This window comes from Neopsephotus bourkii, unplaced genomic scaffold, assembly GCF_033783945.1.
Source record: "Neopsephotus bourkii isolate Nb327-2 ecotype Australia unplaced genomic scaffold, CSIRO-AGI_Nbou_v1 NB_1761, whole genome shotgun sequence".
Classification (NCBI taxonomy): domain Eukaryota; kingdom Metazoa; phylum Chordata; class Aves; order Psittaciformes; family Psittacidae; genus Neopsephotus; species Neopsephotus bourkii.
The window spans coordinates 17281-34840 of NW_026902235.1; the positions used below are offsets into that span (position 1 = coordinate 17281).

Below are 17560 nucleotides of genomic sequence, written 5' to 3' on the forward strand. Positions count from 1 at the left end.
GGTGCCCTTTGGCAGGCTTACATTTGGAAAACACAGCATGAAACAAAAAACTGATGTGCAAGGCAAGACTCCATGTCTTACACAGCTAAGTCTTAACATGGGTATTAAAAAAATTAGTGGAAAGGAAGGCAGTATGTTGGCATAGAAGGCTATGAAATGAAGTTGATAGGAAACATTCCCTGTTAGCTCTCTGCATCCAGAACACAGTAGCATTTCATATTTTGGTTTAACTTTTTTGTTAGTGAAGAGTTGCAAGCACTTAGTGAAGCTGAACAGTGTTTACAAGATACATGAACTTCTCTGAATCCTTCCACAGTATTCATGCTCCTGCTTTCTTGAAGGATTTTTTTTTCTGCTGTCTCATGATGCTAAGCCTACTTACCACCCTTATCACCTTTTCACCCTTCATCTTTATCTGATGGTCCAATTTTCTAAGGTATGTTAAAAATGCAGATAGAATATGGGATTAATGTTTTTTTTTAAAAGAAATAGACAATTACATTACTTAAAATGAGATTATGAATGGTTTACTAGCTGGTGGCATGTGTTGTCATAATCAACCATTCAGTAACAAGCTTATCTCACTTTAATTAAAAAAAACAACACAAAACACCACCAAAACCCCAGAACTAAGTTCCAAGTAGTAATTAGAGGGAAAAGAAGGAGAAAAAAATAATTAAGAAAACTGGCGTTTTATCAGTTGTATTTTGGAATAAATGTCAGGCCTTTTTAATAAGCACCTGTACTGGTTTATTGCAAAATCCACACAGGGAGCATTTCAAGCTACGTAAACTACAAAAATGCTGAAAGCAAGAAAGCAAGAAAGGGAGAGACACCAGCTGAGATGCTGGAACAAATGATAGAGGGAGAGAATTTAAGCAAACCTGTATCAGTGCCCAGTTCACCTAGCAGCCCTCTGGTTCTCCAGGCAGATCCTGAGTCTTGATTTCCTAAAGAATTACTGCGCTCTTGAACTACTGCAGCTGCCAACAGATTGTCCACATTTACCACTTCTGGGTCTGAATTTGTGTCTGATATATCATAATGAGCTACAACTGGAGGTCCATCTGCAGAAGGAGAGTAAAGCAACATGGATTAGAAGTCAACATACTGTGAAAGACATCTTTAAAAGTACAAATCATTTGTTTAAGCATTAATACTATCTATCTCCTATGTGAAACCCTTAAAGAACTATAAATTATATGAATTCTTAAACTTCAATTAATGAACATAGCCTGAGATTAGAGACATTTTAACTTTTGCATCACAGAAAACACAAAAATAAGAAAAACATGTTTATTAATGTATCAGTTATTTGTGTATTATCTTTTACATGAACACATAAACATCTCCATATCTGACAATGTTACATTTACAATCTTAAAAAGATAAAACCTTCAGTTTAAAATAAAAAATAATAAGTTACAGGACATAAAATTTGGCAAGACATCTAGAAAACTTTACAAAACTCAAGTGACAGCTTACATTGTGGTTGACTGAATAAAACTTTTTTATATAATTGATCCAGTGGCAATAAATTTAACATAGAATCATAGAATTGTTAGGGTTGAAAAGGAACTGAAGATCACCTATTTCCAACCCCCCTGCCATGGGCAGGGACACCTCACACTAGACCATGTTGCCCAAGACTGTGTTCAACCTGGCCTTGAACACTGCCAGGGATGGAGCATTTACCACTTCTTTGGCAAACCTGTTCCAGTGCCTCACCACCCTCACAATGAACAACTTCTTCCTTATACCTAACCTGAACTTCCCCTGTTTAAGTTACCATCAGGCTACTTTCCTTTCATAACATTTACCCATCAAGAGCAGGGGAATTTTTAAAGATGAAACATTGTTTGGTGTTATTTTTTTAAAGATCAAGAGTAACAAGAAATAAAACTATAATGTGCAGTGATAAAAATGCTTTTCATTTGATATGATTAACATATGCATTTTTGGCCACCAAAGTGAAGGTAGAAAGAGGGAGAGAATAGCTTACATGAAATCTATTCTTGAAGAATAACCAAAAGCTATTTTTGGTCTATTTTGTTAGGGCAGACTATTTTCTTTGCGAGGAATGAAAATTCTAACTGGAAAGCATGCTAGAAACAGAAGAGATTCAGAAAAAAAGTAAAAATCAAGACAAAGCAGCAGAGAGAACAGATAAACATTGCAATTCTGAAAGAATGCACATTTTAACTCAAATGCTTACCAACTAAGGGTGGATGGAAGTGGTTGGAGTTTCCACTCCCCATATGAGAGAATCAAAACTTCCTTTGGGCCAAGACTTCATCCACAAAAATGAGTATGAAATAGATAAACATCTTTGCTACTGCAATTCTTTAACTCCAAGAAAGTTCTGGCAGTTGAGGGTCTGCAGGACATTATTGTTATGGGTATGATACATAGAGGGTATAATTTGCATGGGATAATGTAAAATAATCATAAACTAATAATGCACTTAGTAAGATAGGACCTTCAGAGTTTCAGAATGACTAAAGAAGTCTTTAAAAGTCACAAAGAATAAAATGAAAAGACTTCTCAGTCTTTAGAACTATTTTCTTGCAAAGCCCTGCTTGTTCAAACTATCAGATAAAAATTTCTCTCCTGTTCCTTTCATATTCAAAAAAAAACAAAGATGGAAAGCTGTCTTTCCAGAACTACATTTTTAAACAGTGACAGATTAATGCTGCTATTAATGGTTGAAAGTCTTGCAGAGATGGTGGTTCAGTTACATTTTTTCAAACAGTAAAATTCAACTTCTGAAGTATGTCTTTAGAAAGCTAAATAAGTTTATACCTATGAAATGCAGTTTTAATTCCATAATCCCACAGACTTGGTAACAACTGATTGAGTAGTTACACAAGCTGTCTTTCTACCTTATTACCTTTGCTTTATTAGGGATAAGTGAAATTTGACTTGACATATGTATTCACATGCTCCAGGAGAGTATGAAATAGCTTGAGCCCAAGGCACCACAGAACCTGAACTTTGTTAGCTTTAAGTTTTTTGAGTTAAGTAAAACCTTGTATGTCAGATCTGGCTGAAGAAGAAAACTTAATTACTAGAAGATACATTGAAATTTAACTTTCTAAAGGATATTTAGACTTACACACCTGTCTTCCTTACCAAGAGAAATGGAGCAACATTACAGTGTTTCCCTAATAGGTTGTTCCCTTGAGATTACCCTGGTGAAATCATGTTAGGGCATATTGCTTAAGTCATACTAAAGATCAGTTTTGCAAGAAGGTATGAAGAAATTCACAAAATATTTCTGATCAGACCTGCCTCCAAAACAATTTCACAAACCAATGTTATATTACAAACTTAAACCAGATACAACAAAAATAAATGGGTAAAAGCCAATGTATTAAAGACCAAACTGTTCACAACATGAAACACATGATTATGACTGAAAAAGAATTCCTGATAATTAACTGAAAGGTAATCCCTGTCTTTTTAAAAGACAAAATAATGGAATACCAAGTTCAAAATTCAGCTGGCTGAAGTTCAGTTTGTGTCACATGACAGCCGATAATTAAATTACATGCGGAAGTTACAACTAGAATGAATCACAAGAGGCATGTTTTCTTTCATTCATATCATCAGAGTTCAGCATGACTATATAATGTGATCTATAAAAATAAACAGTTGAGTGCAGAAGATACCAGGGTCAAGTACAATATTGACTATTTGACCATTTTTTCAATAGGTTATCTAAAATTTCAGGAGCTATGTACTGTTCCTTCAGGTCTTTGCTTCTTTCACTTTTTACCAAGATCTCCAAAAGCAGAAGTGAAATTTGATTCCAGAAATGTCTCCACAAGTAAAATTATAATTGGAGAAAAGGCACCAAGAGTCTCAAGTCAAAATTGTACCACTCCTACATGTATAATCATGCAAGAATATATAATAAATGTATATACATGCAGAGTGATATTCTCATCACCTACCCATAGCAATAACTTGTGTGGAAATCTTCATCGGTAGGAAATACAAGCATAAACTTGTTATCTGTAGTTCCACTCTTGTATCTTCCACACTTCCAAACAGCACACCTTATAACTTAGCTTAAATATAGTATACATCAGACTAAAATATTTTCAATATAATTTACATACTATACTTATATTTATCAGTGTAATACCCACCAATTTAATGATCTGGAAAAAACAAGCTGCCTATTTACAAAGCAATCACAGCAGAGATCTACTTTTGTTTTTCTCAGCCTTGCCATTCAGGAACAGATTTGGAAGTGAAGGGCCCCCGACACCAGAGTTATCCATACCTATCACCAGTAAATGACTGAGGCCAGGATAATGGCTACAACACTGCAACAAATCCTAGGATTTTCAGCATGTATCAAAGAAGAAATAAGCAATAAATGCTTACATATGCTTAAAAAAAAGGAGGTAAATAAACAATAATTAAGTTGTATGCAGTGAAGGCATATTTTAAAAACTCCTCTAAGATCCTCCATTCCCCAAAGACTGTTTCCTTTTCAGTGCTACAAGGATGGGACAGGAGGGGTTAAATTTGGAAATAAATAATACTTCCCCAGCCAACTATGTGATGTGATACAAAGTGAATGTGTGATACCATGAAATAAGGAAAACTGGCTTCAGCTAGGAAATAAGTGAAAAAATGCTTTCAGATTGAAAAGGTTAATGGATTAACTATGATCATGGTTGTAATTTATCATCTTTTCTTTACAATAGAGCCACTCCTCATAATTACTAACATGATTTCAACAGGTTTAAAAAAAACAGACACAAAACAAATCATGTCAGAATCAAAATTTTATGTAATGAAATCCAGAGGTTCCCTGGTCAGTAATTTAAACAATCAATTTAAGAAAAACTGCACCTTTTGAGAAGCCAAGATAGCTGGAAGACTTACATTTCCCTGCTGATAAGCTTTAATTCATTCCTAAAACAATAAATGCTTGAAAAATGGAGGGCTGAAAGTTAATAAGTATCAGCATCAAAATACATCTTTAACAGGGGGAGGGAAAGACTACTTTCTTTGCTTGCCTTTTTTTTTTTTTAATAATTCAGAGGCATAAGTCATCATGGGGACAGTGTTTCCAAGTGTCCAATTCCAATTCTCCCTTAATTTACACAGATCATCAAAACTAATTCCTCTCAGGACAACTGTATCAGAAGCCACATGCACAAAACCCCAGCTCTACACATACCAACTTTCATTTTAAGCTTGCAACATAGAAAATTATATTATTTTTTATCTGGTAGCCACTCTCATGCTTTTCATAGAGCCACATCTCAATATTCAGCAGTCTAAACTGTTGTAAGATGCACACTCCTATTAACCCTTATTCATTATAATGACAGCACAAGCAAAAAGGGGAATCAACTGCAAAATTGCAGCTGTAGGTTAAAAGCAGTGATCCAGCACCATACCTTTGCACTGCAACAGCTGTGTATCAATGCACAGCAGTACTTTATCATAGGAAAAAAAAAGATATTAGCTAGCAGAGCCTGAATGAGGATTTTAGTCTGTTAAGTAATTATTTCTCTTTAGCTTTCTTAAATTTAGGCATGTAGTGCAAAGCTCATCACTTAAACTCCCTCTCACTGTAGCCGAAGAGGCACTTCAGGGTTAAGTAATCCCATCCTGGAAATTGCAGCCTGGAGCATCATCATCTCTCCTCCTTCCTCAGTAAACAGAAAGAATTCAGACAACCACTTTTGACAAGGCACCTGACTTTTACACTGCTGAAGTATAGCAAGATGAATTCTAGGATGGGATTTAAACTTCACTATATTTTCTCTACAAGCAGTGGAAAAATCTCCAGAGGATTATCCTCATTGAAATAATTTCCAAATTAAAAGCCTAACTTTGATGGTCATCAGTGTCTTTGCAATGAGGAGATGTGGAGCCTTTTTTAGGTGTGAATAAGCTAAGCTTTAAAATATACAAAACAGGTATAATAATAATAACAATAATAATTAAAGCACTTTATTCTTACAAAAGGTTTTCCATTAGTGAATCTCAAAGAGCTACAAGGTATTTATTAACCTCCATTTCTAACTATTCTATGATTTGCCTATGGGGGAAACTGAGGCAAGCAGAGATTTGCAGCTTGCTCAGCGCTAACAAGCAGAGAAATTCAGTTTTGCTGAAAACAATATTCCCCTCATATTATTGAGCTATTTTTAACTGGTAAATTATTGAGTTTAGAAAGTGTATAGGAATGCTTTTGTGAAAAGTACAAAAGCTAAGAAGATAACACAATGAGGCACCTGGGTAATCTCAAGCCCAAGGAGACATGACTGTTTCCAGACTCACTTCTACATCTTTACTGTGAATGTAGGCACTGCTTTTTTCTCAATCTCAGTAATCTAAACTAAATAGCAATTATTTTTATGTAACAAAAGAGAATACTGAGACATTTTAAAATAATAAAAGATCTAAGAATGCCCTAAATTACACCTGACATTTAAATTTAAGAGATGATAACTCCATTTACTTCACAATTAAGCAAATATAGAATGCACTTTAATACCTATATAAATATTAAAATCAGACGATCACTACAATAATTGAAATAATTCCTAGGTTTTGGCACACAAAACATGATTCATCCAAAGTAGTTTTACAGTAGACACATGAGTAACTTTTGAACCAAATAGAAAGGCTTCATCATATATAAGACTCCAGGCTGAAGTGTCAGTCTTTTTCTTTTAGATAAGCACCACAAACCTGATGTTAAAACATGATCTAGAGCTGATGCAGTTTCATAAAGTATGCGCAGTTCAAACAGAATAAACTAGCTGAACCATAAAACAATTCTCAAAGGTGGGTGGGGGTGAAGGAGATCTGTGCTTTTTATGTTGTTTAGCAACATGAAACACTTTATTACTATTTATATTTATTTATTTCAGGTTACAGTAGCTACATTTCAAAATTTACAGGGTTAGACAAAGAATACATTGTAAATACAATAAAAACAATAGCAATGCAACAACATGCTCTCTAAAATCATAAAGTGAACTTTATCAATGAATCCACTTTCCTCACATTTTCCTTCATTTCACACAGTAAAGCTTTTGTGTTTGTTGTTTTTTATCATAATAATAAAATCAAAACAACATGATCAAATGAGTATCTGTTCTCAGACAGGATCATTTTTAATCTATTGTATCAAAAAAGATCCCAAAAATTCAAGTCTTGCTGATCAACATTCATTCTTTCAGGCTTTTTGATGACTAGATGGAAAATATCTTGGATTTGTTTTAACAAATTATATATAAAGACATAATAAAGTATTTTTTTTTATTCATTAAGCAAAGGTATGTGGAACATGGCTGTGTATTGAAAATATCAGGAAGTGGTATACACTTTATATCTCATGATAGGATTTATTTCCCCTGATGCCACCCAATGATTTATTAATTATGGAAGCAGATAGATTAGCCAGATCTCTTCCCCAGTTTTACTTGCAAAAATGTATCAGGAGGGTTTCGGAAACCATCACACCCTACTCTGACATAGATATGACAGTCAAAAAAACCCCAAAACAATTTCCTATGTAAATACAGCTTACATTAGGAAAAGGCAGGCAAACGTGCACCCCTCTAGAAAGCATCGCATTTTTGCATGTACAAACTTCATCTCTTCCCATGGAATGAGTAATACAGTTTTGATGCAAAACTTGTGATGGTCCAGACTAACCCCTTGCTTGGTCAGTCTGTGAAATTTCACAAAGCACTTCAATTCACTTCTAGCTTAATAAGCCTATTTTCCACGTGTCTTAATTTTGCTGATCTAACACTATGAGACTAATAAAATTTGTGAGACTGATTTCTAGCTTTATGTTTTGCAAGGTACTGTCCACCTTTATCAATCAGCCTGAATATTTTAGCTTCTACAGTACAAATTACACAGTGCATTTGTTCTAATACTTCCAAATGTGACTGCAGTAGTCATAATGCAGGCCTCAATTATTTTAAAAACATCTACTTAACTGGCCTGATTTACACACACTCATGAAGCAGACTCCCCTTAAACTCAGCTGAAGGATTCTCTAACCAAAACCTGCAGAATAAATTCAATTTCTAATGAGTTGAAATGCTAGCCCCACTGAAATTAGTAGAAATTTTCTACTGGTTTTAATTGAGCTAGGATTGAATTTCTTAATACCCTTGAAATATTTTCTTTTTTAATAAAAAATATTTACAGTATGTGAATATATTAACAAGTCATATATATAATATTTCAATTTGTAAAATAACTGCCAAATATAATCCCATTTCATTGAAGTGAAGATTGGTCCTCCAGTCTTAACTCTAGCAGCTCAGATAAAATAACATAACAATCCAGCAAAACCACTAAAAGACTCTGTGGACTTAAAAAGAGATGTATATTTCTGATCAAATTATTTTGTCCTAATACTGTCAAAAATAATACTAAAGAACACTATATCTTAAAGTTTTAAGATTTTTTTTCCTTCCCTCCCCCATCTTTTTCTTTTTTTTTCAGTAGAAACACCAAATAGTTTAACTGCCTTTATTTGAATGTGTTGTATGCTACCTTCCCCCCCCCCAATAAAACCTGAAAATTCAAATGTTTTATCAGAAGCATGAGAAGCAAAACCCCCAAACGCTCAGATGAAATAATGTGTGAAGGGTGGGATTTCCTGCAGACCCCATTTGAGGGAGGGAAGCAGCACAAATCCCTGAGGAAGAACTTGCAGCCTAAGCTTGCCCCTGGAATTGCCAAGGACTCCTACATATGGTCCAATTCTAGGAGCATATCCTTTAAGTTTTCATTTAGTGAATTGCCAGTCTGTATTTATTGATATTTGAAGACATTTCTTTTGCATTTGCAAAAAAAAAAAAAAGCTAACAAAGTAGCTGTGCTTTACCTGCTACTAAATCCTGACTCCACAGTTAAATGGGTGTTCAATTACCCCATGAAGAAACAGCTGCTGCATGGAAAACATAATTCAATATTAAAAATGGCAATATATATATGAACTTGGATAGGCCAGTTGGGTTTAAACTGGCACCATCTTCCAGCCTGCACCAGATGATCTGACTTGATACATTTACTTCTTCAAGCAATAAGTAAAATCCTTTAAAGAAACCTTCTAGTTTCTTCACTCTTAAGTATAAAACCTAGGACAATTAGAGAAACTCTAAATTATCATCTGTGATTCTCCACATCTGTGGCAAAACTCCTACTGAATTTTTTTCTACTTGTTAAATTTTCTGGTATTGATGTAACTTGTTGATATGTGAGCATACATTCAAAATGTAACTCTCATTTGGAAATTTGAAGTGTTTCCTTCTGATAACCAAAAAAAAGTCTTAAATAAGGCCAGACTACTTTAATGAAATACAGAATAGATGACATTATAATTTATCTAAAAATTTCAGCTGAAGAAATTTTAACTCCCTGAAAGTTTCTAGTCAAAGCCCTTTGAAAATAAGAGCTTATAACAGAAATCATGACAAACTTAACTGCAGCCATATAATATAACAAAAATATTTCCAGGAAAAAAAATAATCTGAAATTACATATTGGGAATCTGTTTTCTCAGAGATGCTGAAGGCTGTGGCCACACAGGTTTAAAATACATTCAGCACTAGGATTGGTATATGAAGGCTTTTTTCTTCAGTGCTCTGCATCTTTCAAATTCACATTACAAAGCAAGAAGAGAGATGCTCCTGTTTAATTGTGCAGCCTGCCAAATCCTTCATTCAGTATGTCATACTACACCTGAATAACAGAAAGCTGGGGTTCCACCTTTGTTGTGTAAATCAACACACAATTTTCATTTCAAAGGAGGTGATTTATGACAGCTGAAGATCTGGCTTGAGTTTTGAGACAAGTGAAAAGAGCAACCCAACAAAGTAATATTTATTATTCACAAAACCATTGGTCTTGCACAGGTGTTCTTAACACTAGGTAGCTTTTGTGGGGAAATTAAATTAAAATTATACATAATATGAACTATTCCCTCAGTCTTCTGGGTGCCTTGGAATAATTTTATTCTAGAAAGAGTACAGCTTTACAGTCTGTATGCTCAACTGTTATAATTCTCTGCTTGTTCTTTCACATTCACAGCTGCTTATAATTGAAAACAACAGTTAACAGTAATGGATTAAAATATTTGACAATTTTTCATTTTTCCTGTAGTAACCAAATCCAAATTTTTATCTATTAATACACTGATTTTTTTATTTTATTTTTTAGATTACCTAAACAAGGTATTGAAAATTGGCAGAAATTTCACTGAATACATCCCTAACAAATTATCCATTTATAAGATCTGCACATAAAGATGTTTCAGTCTGAGAGATAAGTTCAACCAATCTCCTCACAATTTGTTTTGAAATACCCAATTGCTCCATATATACTGTTTTATAAAAAAGGTTAAGGGCATGCCTACAGACATACTGAGATAAGTGACTCTTACACATTAAAAGAAACCAGTCACTGCAAAAAGCTGCTTCTGCATGCATGGGAAGACTTGTAAAATCATCATGCTTTAAAATATGCTGTTCTTATTATTGGCATAAAGGGTGGGGGTGGGGATGTGTGTATATGTGTATATATATATATAAAAATCTATAAACACCAGAAGGATCCAATTTTTTTTCAATATCAGCACATAATCTTCCCTAAAGGATCTTAACATGTGAGGACAAGTTTATTAAATTACAATTGAACATAAATTAACTCATTTAACTTTTACCTGAAATGCTCAATTTCAGATGAGGAAGTTTTCTTACAAGTTCATATCAAAATCTTTGTATCAAAATCTGTAAAGAATTTATTCCAGTACTTAAAAGTTATCTCCTGCATAGTCTTTCAAACAGCAACTCTGAAATTAAAACAGCTCTCTAACCTCATAGGGTTTTTTGCTTCGGTTTGGGGCTTTTTGTTGTTGTTGTTTTGTTTCAGGGTTTTTTTTTCCCACTGAAGGCATCACATAAAAAAAGAAAGTAAGTCTGGGCCAAGAATAATGTTAACACACCAGTGTATTATACTGATAACAAAAAACATTTCTTGAGTTCCTGTTACAGGCTTGACCCAATTTCCCATATAAATTGATGGGAAAACTCCCACTAACTTCAGGGAAGGAGGAGAGGAAAATAACACAAAAGATAGAAAAAAAAAAAGCCCAAACAAACCCCACCTAGCAAAAAAACCCCAAACCACACACACACAACCCCCTCCAAAAAAAACCCCAAACAAACAACACCCAGATGTATAGAACATACAGTGGCTACTTCCAACAGGAAGAAAATCTAACTAAAATAATCAGGGAAAAAATGTGACTGTGGTTTAAATGGTAAATAACAGAGCTAAGAGAGACCTATGGTGTTCTCTCTATTTAAATTATGTCTATGCAGAATTTTAGTTGATTTTATTAGAATTTTTATTTAATTTGCATTAGAAACTTTTAGCAAGCTGTAACTGATGATGAAGAAAGGCCTTAATGAAGTGACCAAAAAAAAAATCCCTGTTTGTAGTGATAATAATAAGAATTAAATAGAGAATTCTGATATACAGTTTAAATTAATCCTACTTTAAACATCACAGTTTCAAGTCGGCCTATTCAGAACACCAATCAATATAAAAAAAATAAATCCACACAATAATAATATTATTTAAATTAGTGTTCTGACATTCCCCATCACAAGTAAATAATGATTTCAGTGGCATTCAAACATAGTTCAGAACAAGCTCATGCTGTCTGATCCAGACCAGCAACTGTCCTGGGTTCAGCTGCAGCAGTTATTTTTCTCCTTCTTAGCTGTTGCAGAGCCGTGTTTTTTACTTTAGCCTGAGAACAACGCTGATAACACCTTTGTTTTTAGTTATTGCTAAGTAATATTTACTCCTGTAAAGAATACGAGAATGATTCATGTCAAGAACTTAGGAATCATTGTTACCAATGCACCTGTGACCAGTGTACCATGTATAATAAATGTTGCTATCAATGTAATGATGGGAAAGAAGAAGAAACAAGGGAATAGACTAGTCCCCTCTTTAATCATTTTGACTGCTAAAATAATAAGGGTGCTTTATGGCTTTGTTTTACTGCTTGAGTGCTTTAAGGAAGGGGTTGGGTAAAATTTTCTCAACCGGAGACAAGACCCCAGCAACCAAGGAAGAACAATAGAAAGGAGCCATGTTGACGTAAAGGAGAAGACAGGATTGGCTGAGACCCAGGACCACGAAGTATAAAAGACTGAACCCCAAAGACCCCGGTGTGCATCATTGGTGGAGCGGAGACTCCCCGGCGCACCCAGCGCTGCTTGCTTATTGCCTCTCAATATTAATCAATTGTAATAAAATAATTAAATCAGATGATGGCTAAGACGAATTTTTATAACACTCCGATCAAGGACTTTCCAGTCTCTCATGCTCTGCCAGGGAGGAGTGGCATGGGAAGCCGGGAGGTAACATGAGACAAGACACCTGTGTGGTTCTGAGTTATTGGCTGGGCTTAAACCATGACAGCAACCCATCCCTTCAGACCACCACAGTTTTTACTAATCCGACTGTCAAGCCTTACTTTAAATTCCTGTGCCAAGGCTCAATCCATCCACCAACAGCTGCTTATTTTAGGACTGACACGACTATTTTTATGCCTTGTGAGCACAGCTCATGCATGCACATGCACTTGGGTGTGATTCATCTCACTTCAGACAAAAGTCATCTATCCTAAACTGTTTGTAATGGAGGTTTAGACAAATAACGGAAAAGAAAGACACTGCCGGAGGTATCCTCTCTAGGTGCTTACTTCTTCCCATTGACTCAGGAGATCCACAGAACAGCAAACTAGACACCTAAAATTAGAGATGACTTCCACCCATACTGAACACATATATGTCCATATTTGCACACACAATATAAGATAGTTCCATAAATATGCCACATGTGACACAGCAATGACATTAATAAGAACTCTGGACAGAAAATGAACTACTAAGTGGGAGACAAAAATCAGTTGTGCACATTTGTTATATATAGTTAAGGGTGAGTTTATTTATTACTTCTGCCTAAAAAGGAAAAAGAAAAAAGTAATGCGTGACATGTTCAAGCAGCAAGTAAACAGATAGTTAAGTAAATGTCTGTATCTAGTAAAGGTCTGCATCTAGTCTGGTTCTCTAGGGTACTTTACATCTTTAAATATAAAGCTTATTTCCTTATATAAATGTTTTAACATGCAAAAAGAGCATTTGGATGAATACTCTGAATGTTCCTATTGTAGGAAACAGCTCTACTGATTTTGGGTTAGCTAATCAAGGATTTTAAGTTATGTTTTCCCAAGTTTGGTGATGAAAGCTTAGAGTAGTTGTTCCCCCCCCAAAAGGTATGTGTGTGTTGACACCTGTATGTGGGTATACTGGGGTGGAGGGTTAACTATATATATAGTCTCTATAAAGTAAAGAAAACAATACCATGGTAATAAAACCCAAAAGATAAAAACAAAACAAATACAGATAAAAGCAAACCTTGTTTTTATCATAACCTGGAGTAATATCAGGATTGCAAAGATATTTTTTTTTTTTAAGTTTATGATTGAATATCAGGCTCTGCAATATTCCCATACTTTGGAAAGATGATAGATGAAAAATTGTTATTAAAAGTCACTGGAAACTCTAGCATAGCATCGACATTTTGATAGCCCACATAAGAATTAAATGTCTGCTGTGGAAGTACTTGGCTATCAGGTGTCTGTATGAAAGCCCCTGACTGTGGTAGGGGGGATTTTTTGGTCAATTAGTTGAATTTTAGGTTCCCTGGGCTCCAGTTGTTGACTGCTTTCTTCATTTGTTTCAAGTTGGGTTAGCTTTTCTATCCACATGCGAAATTTTTCCTCTGCCTCTGCATCTTGGCAAAGCAGTTCATGGCCTCTTCCAGGACATTGCCTATGCAGTTCCTATCCCACACGGTACCCATGTTGAGCAATCCTGGAATTTCCCTGGTCGCTCCTCCAGCACGACTGAAGCCAGCTTTAAAGACATTGAGGCCATTTGATAAAACATCATTAAGTAAGAACATAATAATGTTTATTAAGGCATGTTAACTTGGGAAAGCAACTTTTCTAATTGTTTCCCCTGGATATGACTGGGGGGGCGGGGGCACGGAATTAGCAAATATTAGCCATCAGTATTGCCATAAAAGAAAAGCAAAAAAAAATTACATTCACTAAGGTGATAATGGGAATTTTGGCTTCAAAATTATTTTTATTCTAGAATTCTCAGACAATTCTGTCACAAAGGTAGGGTGGTTGGTTTTTTTCCCAATAAATCAGATTAGTCCAATTCCCTTAAAATTTCTGTTCTGAATTCAATTGAAGGTGTCAAAACCATTACACAATAACGTTTAGTTCTGTTATGCTGAGATACAAAATACTGTTTAACTAATAAACCTTAATAATTATGCTTATTTTACTTACATACTTGAACCCTTTTATAACGGACTGTTAAACACAAAATTGTACATAATATAACAGAGATAAAGGCTGATATAGTGATTGCAACATCTAAAGTAGCCAAGCCCAAAGCTCTTGATCTAGTTTTGGAAAACACACCAAACACCAATGAAGAGAATTCACAACACAAATATATGCAAGAACATGAAAAGATATGCAAATGCTATCCTAGTATACAAGGTGAAAGCAACCTCTGCTAGGTCTGATGGGCACAGCTGCATCACAGGGGTGATGCCTACAAGACATGTAGGAGTGATCAACCTCACACCAACTGAAAGCATGCCCTTCATTGCATGAGCCACCGGATGTGCAGCATTTCTAGCACTAATTCTAGGCAAGGCAAAAACAGGATACAGTTGGAAGGAAATTGTTCTTCCTTCTATCCATCAAAAAAAGACAGTTAAAATGACCAGCTTTGGGATTATCAGGAAGAACTTCAGCAGCAAGAAGAGAAGGAAATCCTCATTATATTACTCTGCATATCAATAAGAAAAGGCAGCGGTGTCTATATTTCTAAGTTTAGAGTTCACTCAGGAATCCTCTAGGAAGCAATAAAAACCCAAGAAAAAGAGGCTTTATACCTATTTGAGGAGCAAAAAACAATATATGCATGCTGTCCAAACACAAAAATTTTACCTACAGTAATTTTGAAACAAGACAAGCACCACATTAAACTACACAAAGCAACTGCAGAACCTGACAATTTAATATATAAATGTGAAACCTGTGGGAACCTCTAGCTTAAGAATAATAGAAACTATCTTGAGAATGAGAAAAATCATTGCACATCCTAAGCAAATATTTACTAATAAAAACCATAAGGCACTAAATCTTTATTGGGATCTCACTGTGTACATGAAATGTAATTAAACAATACATTCTTCATAGGAGCTATTTAAATGATGTATACATATACCTCAGTAACAGCTAAACAAAGCCCAGGATTATTCTCTTACTTCTGAGAAGTAGCAATGCTGCCTGTCAAGGGCTAAAACCATTGTATTAAAACCCCTTTTTAAGTCTTCTCTCCCATCTGTTTACTTATGAGACAGGCTAAAAATTCAGCATTCAGGTCCTCTGCTCAAAAATAAATTACTTTACAGCAACTAACTTATATCCAGTGGCATTTTAACTAAAATTAATTAAGTAAAATTGTACCTTTTTTCCTACAATGCGATTCCTTTTGTATATTCAATCTATTTTCCTCCCTGGAAAAAAAAAAAAAAATCTTCTGTTCATATACTCCTAGTGCTGAACATCCAATGATTCTGCTTATTTGTCTTTATTCAGGGATCTTATCCTAAGATCAAGTAACTTAAGTGGCAGTCTTTCTGATTTCCACAGGCTTAAAGTCAGACACAGTAATAACTGTGAGGGTGATGAGGCACTGGAACAGGCTGCCCAAGGAAGTGGTGAATGCTCCATCTCTAGAAGTGTTCAAGGCCAGGTTGGATGGAGCCTTTGATGACATGGTTTAGTGCGAGGTGTCCCTGCCCATGGCAGGGGGGTTGGAACTAGATGATCTTAAGGTCCATTCCAATCCTAATTATTCTATGATTATATAATAATGAGTAAGGTCTAACTGCAATTTAAATAAAAACTATTGATGATGATAGCTAGCTAAGCTTTCAAAGTTAAGAATGAACTAGCATGTTCAAAGCTGACCAAATTTTGTAAACTGAAGAAACTGTGTATTGAAATATATGTTACCATGCAATACTATTTTTAAAAGGCATCATTCATAGCATATTTACAATTTACAGTAGCAGCAAATCAGTGCTTCAAATGTTTTTCTTAAAACAAGCCTTATTCAATCTTTATTGGCAGCCTTCAGGGCTAAAAAGAAAATCAAGCCTAAAAATGCTAGCATTTACCTAATTTGTCTCTTTATCTGTAAACTCACAGCTCAATAGTTTTGGAAGGTATGTCAAGTTAAAGGGTAAAGAAATTTGCAAAGGGATCATGTCCTGTATTCATCTGTAGCAGTCATTTTTCTCCTTCTTAGTAGCTGGTGTTTTTTACTTTAGCCTGAGAACAACACTGATAACACATCAATTTTTTAGTTGTTGCTCAGTAGTGCGTACCCCGATCAAGGACTTTTCAGTCTCATGCTCTGCCAGTGAGGAGCGGCACAAGAAGCCAGGAGGAAGCAAAGACAGGACACCTGACCCAGACTAGCCAAAGGGGTATTCCACACCACAACACTTCATGCCCAGTATATAAACTGGGGGGAGTCACCCGCAAGGCCCATTTTGCTGCTCAGGTCAGGCTAGGTATCTGTCAGCAGGTGGGAATTGTATTGTGCATCATATATGTTTATTGTTTTCCTTTTCCTCTTTTAGTTTTATATTCTCTCCCCTTGTTATTTCCCTTTTAAATATTATTATTAGTGGTAGTAGCAATAGTTTTGTATGGTACCTTACTTATTGGGCTGTTCTTATCTCAACCCATGGGTTTTACATACTTTCAATTCTCCCCCCCATCCCTCTGGGAGTGGGGGCAGGGAACAACTGGGGAAGTGAGTGAGCGGCTGTGTGGTTCTAAGTTATCAGCTGGGCTTAAACCGTGACAGTCTTCTTGCTTTCTGATACCCTGTATTATTTTCTAACAATGTGATCATTCCCTAAATTTTGAGGATATTCATGGTGCTATGTAGTAGTAATAAAGAAAAAAAAAAAGTTAAGTACTTTGCAAGTTCCAAGAAGAGGGATCGCAGATGGCATGTGAATCTACCACTGTGACAGAGCTGGGAGTCTTACTCAGATTCACAGCTCCACTACATCTGCTAAGACCACAGCATTTCATTAACCCACTAGTAGCACAGGATGCATTTTTAGCCAGCCTTGTCCTTATCTCTATGGAGATTATTTTTTATTTGTAGACTGTTTCCCACAAACCACAGTCATTTTTACTTAAAGGAAAAAGACAATGTGGCAGGTACATATTACCCCTAATTCCAAAAGGACAGCTCAAAAGTTTTAATGTTTTAAATGCAGTTTAGTATCAAGCAGATGATATGCGCTATGTAATAAGAATAAATGTAATTGTTCCTCAGGATGTTTTTTTCACTCCCAAATC

At 35.2% G+C, this 17560-nt stretch overlaps 1 protein-coding gene across 5 annotated transcripts in view; it reads right to left on the bottom strand.

Annotated features, from left to right (window-relative positions):
- Positions 1-706: 706 nt before the first annotated feature.
- Positions 707-17560, bottom strand: part of LOC133225532 (protein ARK2N-like) — a 48837-nt gene continuing 31983 nt past the window's right edge. Inside the window, exons 3-4 of one of the 5 annotated variants that reach the window (XM_061378035.1) lie at positions 15641-15690; positions 13866-14000 (exon numbers count right to left, since the gene is read on the bottom strand). In XM_061378035.1, coding sequence (XP_061234019.1) covers positions 15674-15690 — 17 coding nt within the window. In that variant the 3' untranslated portion in view covers positions 13866-14000; positions 15641-15673. Of the gene's footprint in view, positions 1068-13563; positions 14001-14855; positions 15691-17560 lie in introns of those variants that run through there. The other 4 variants (XM_061378032.1, XM_061378031.1, XM_061378033.1 and 1 more) reach the window with 4 other exon arrangements.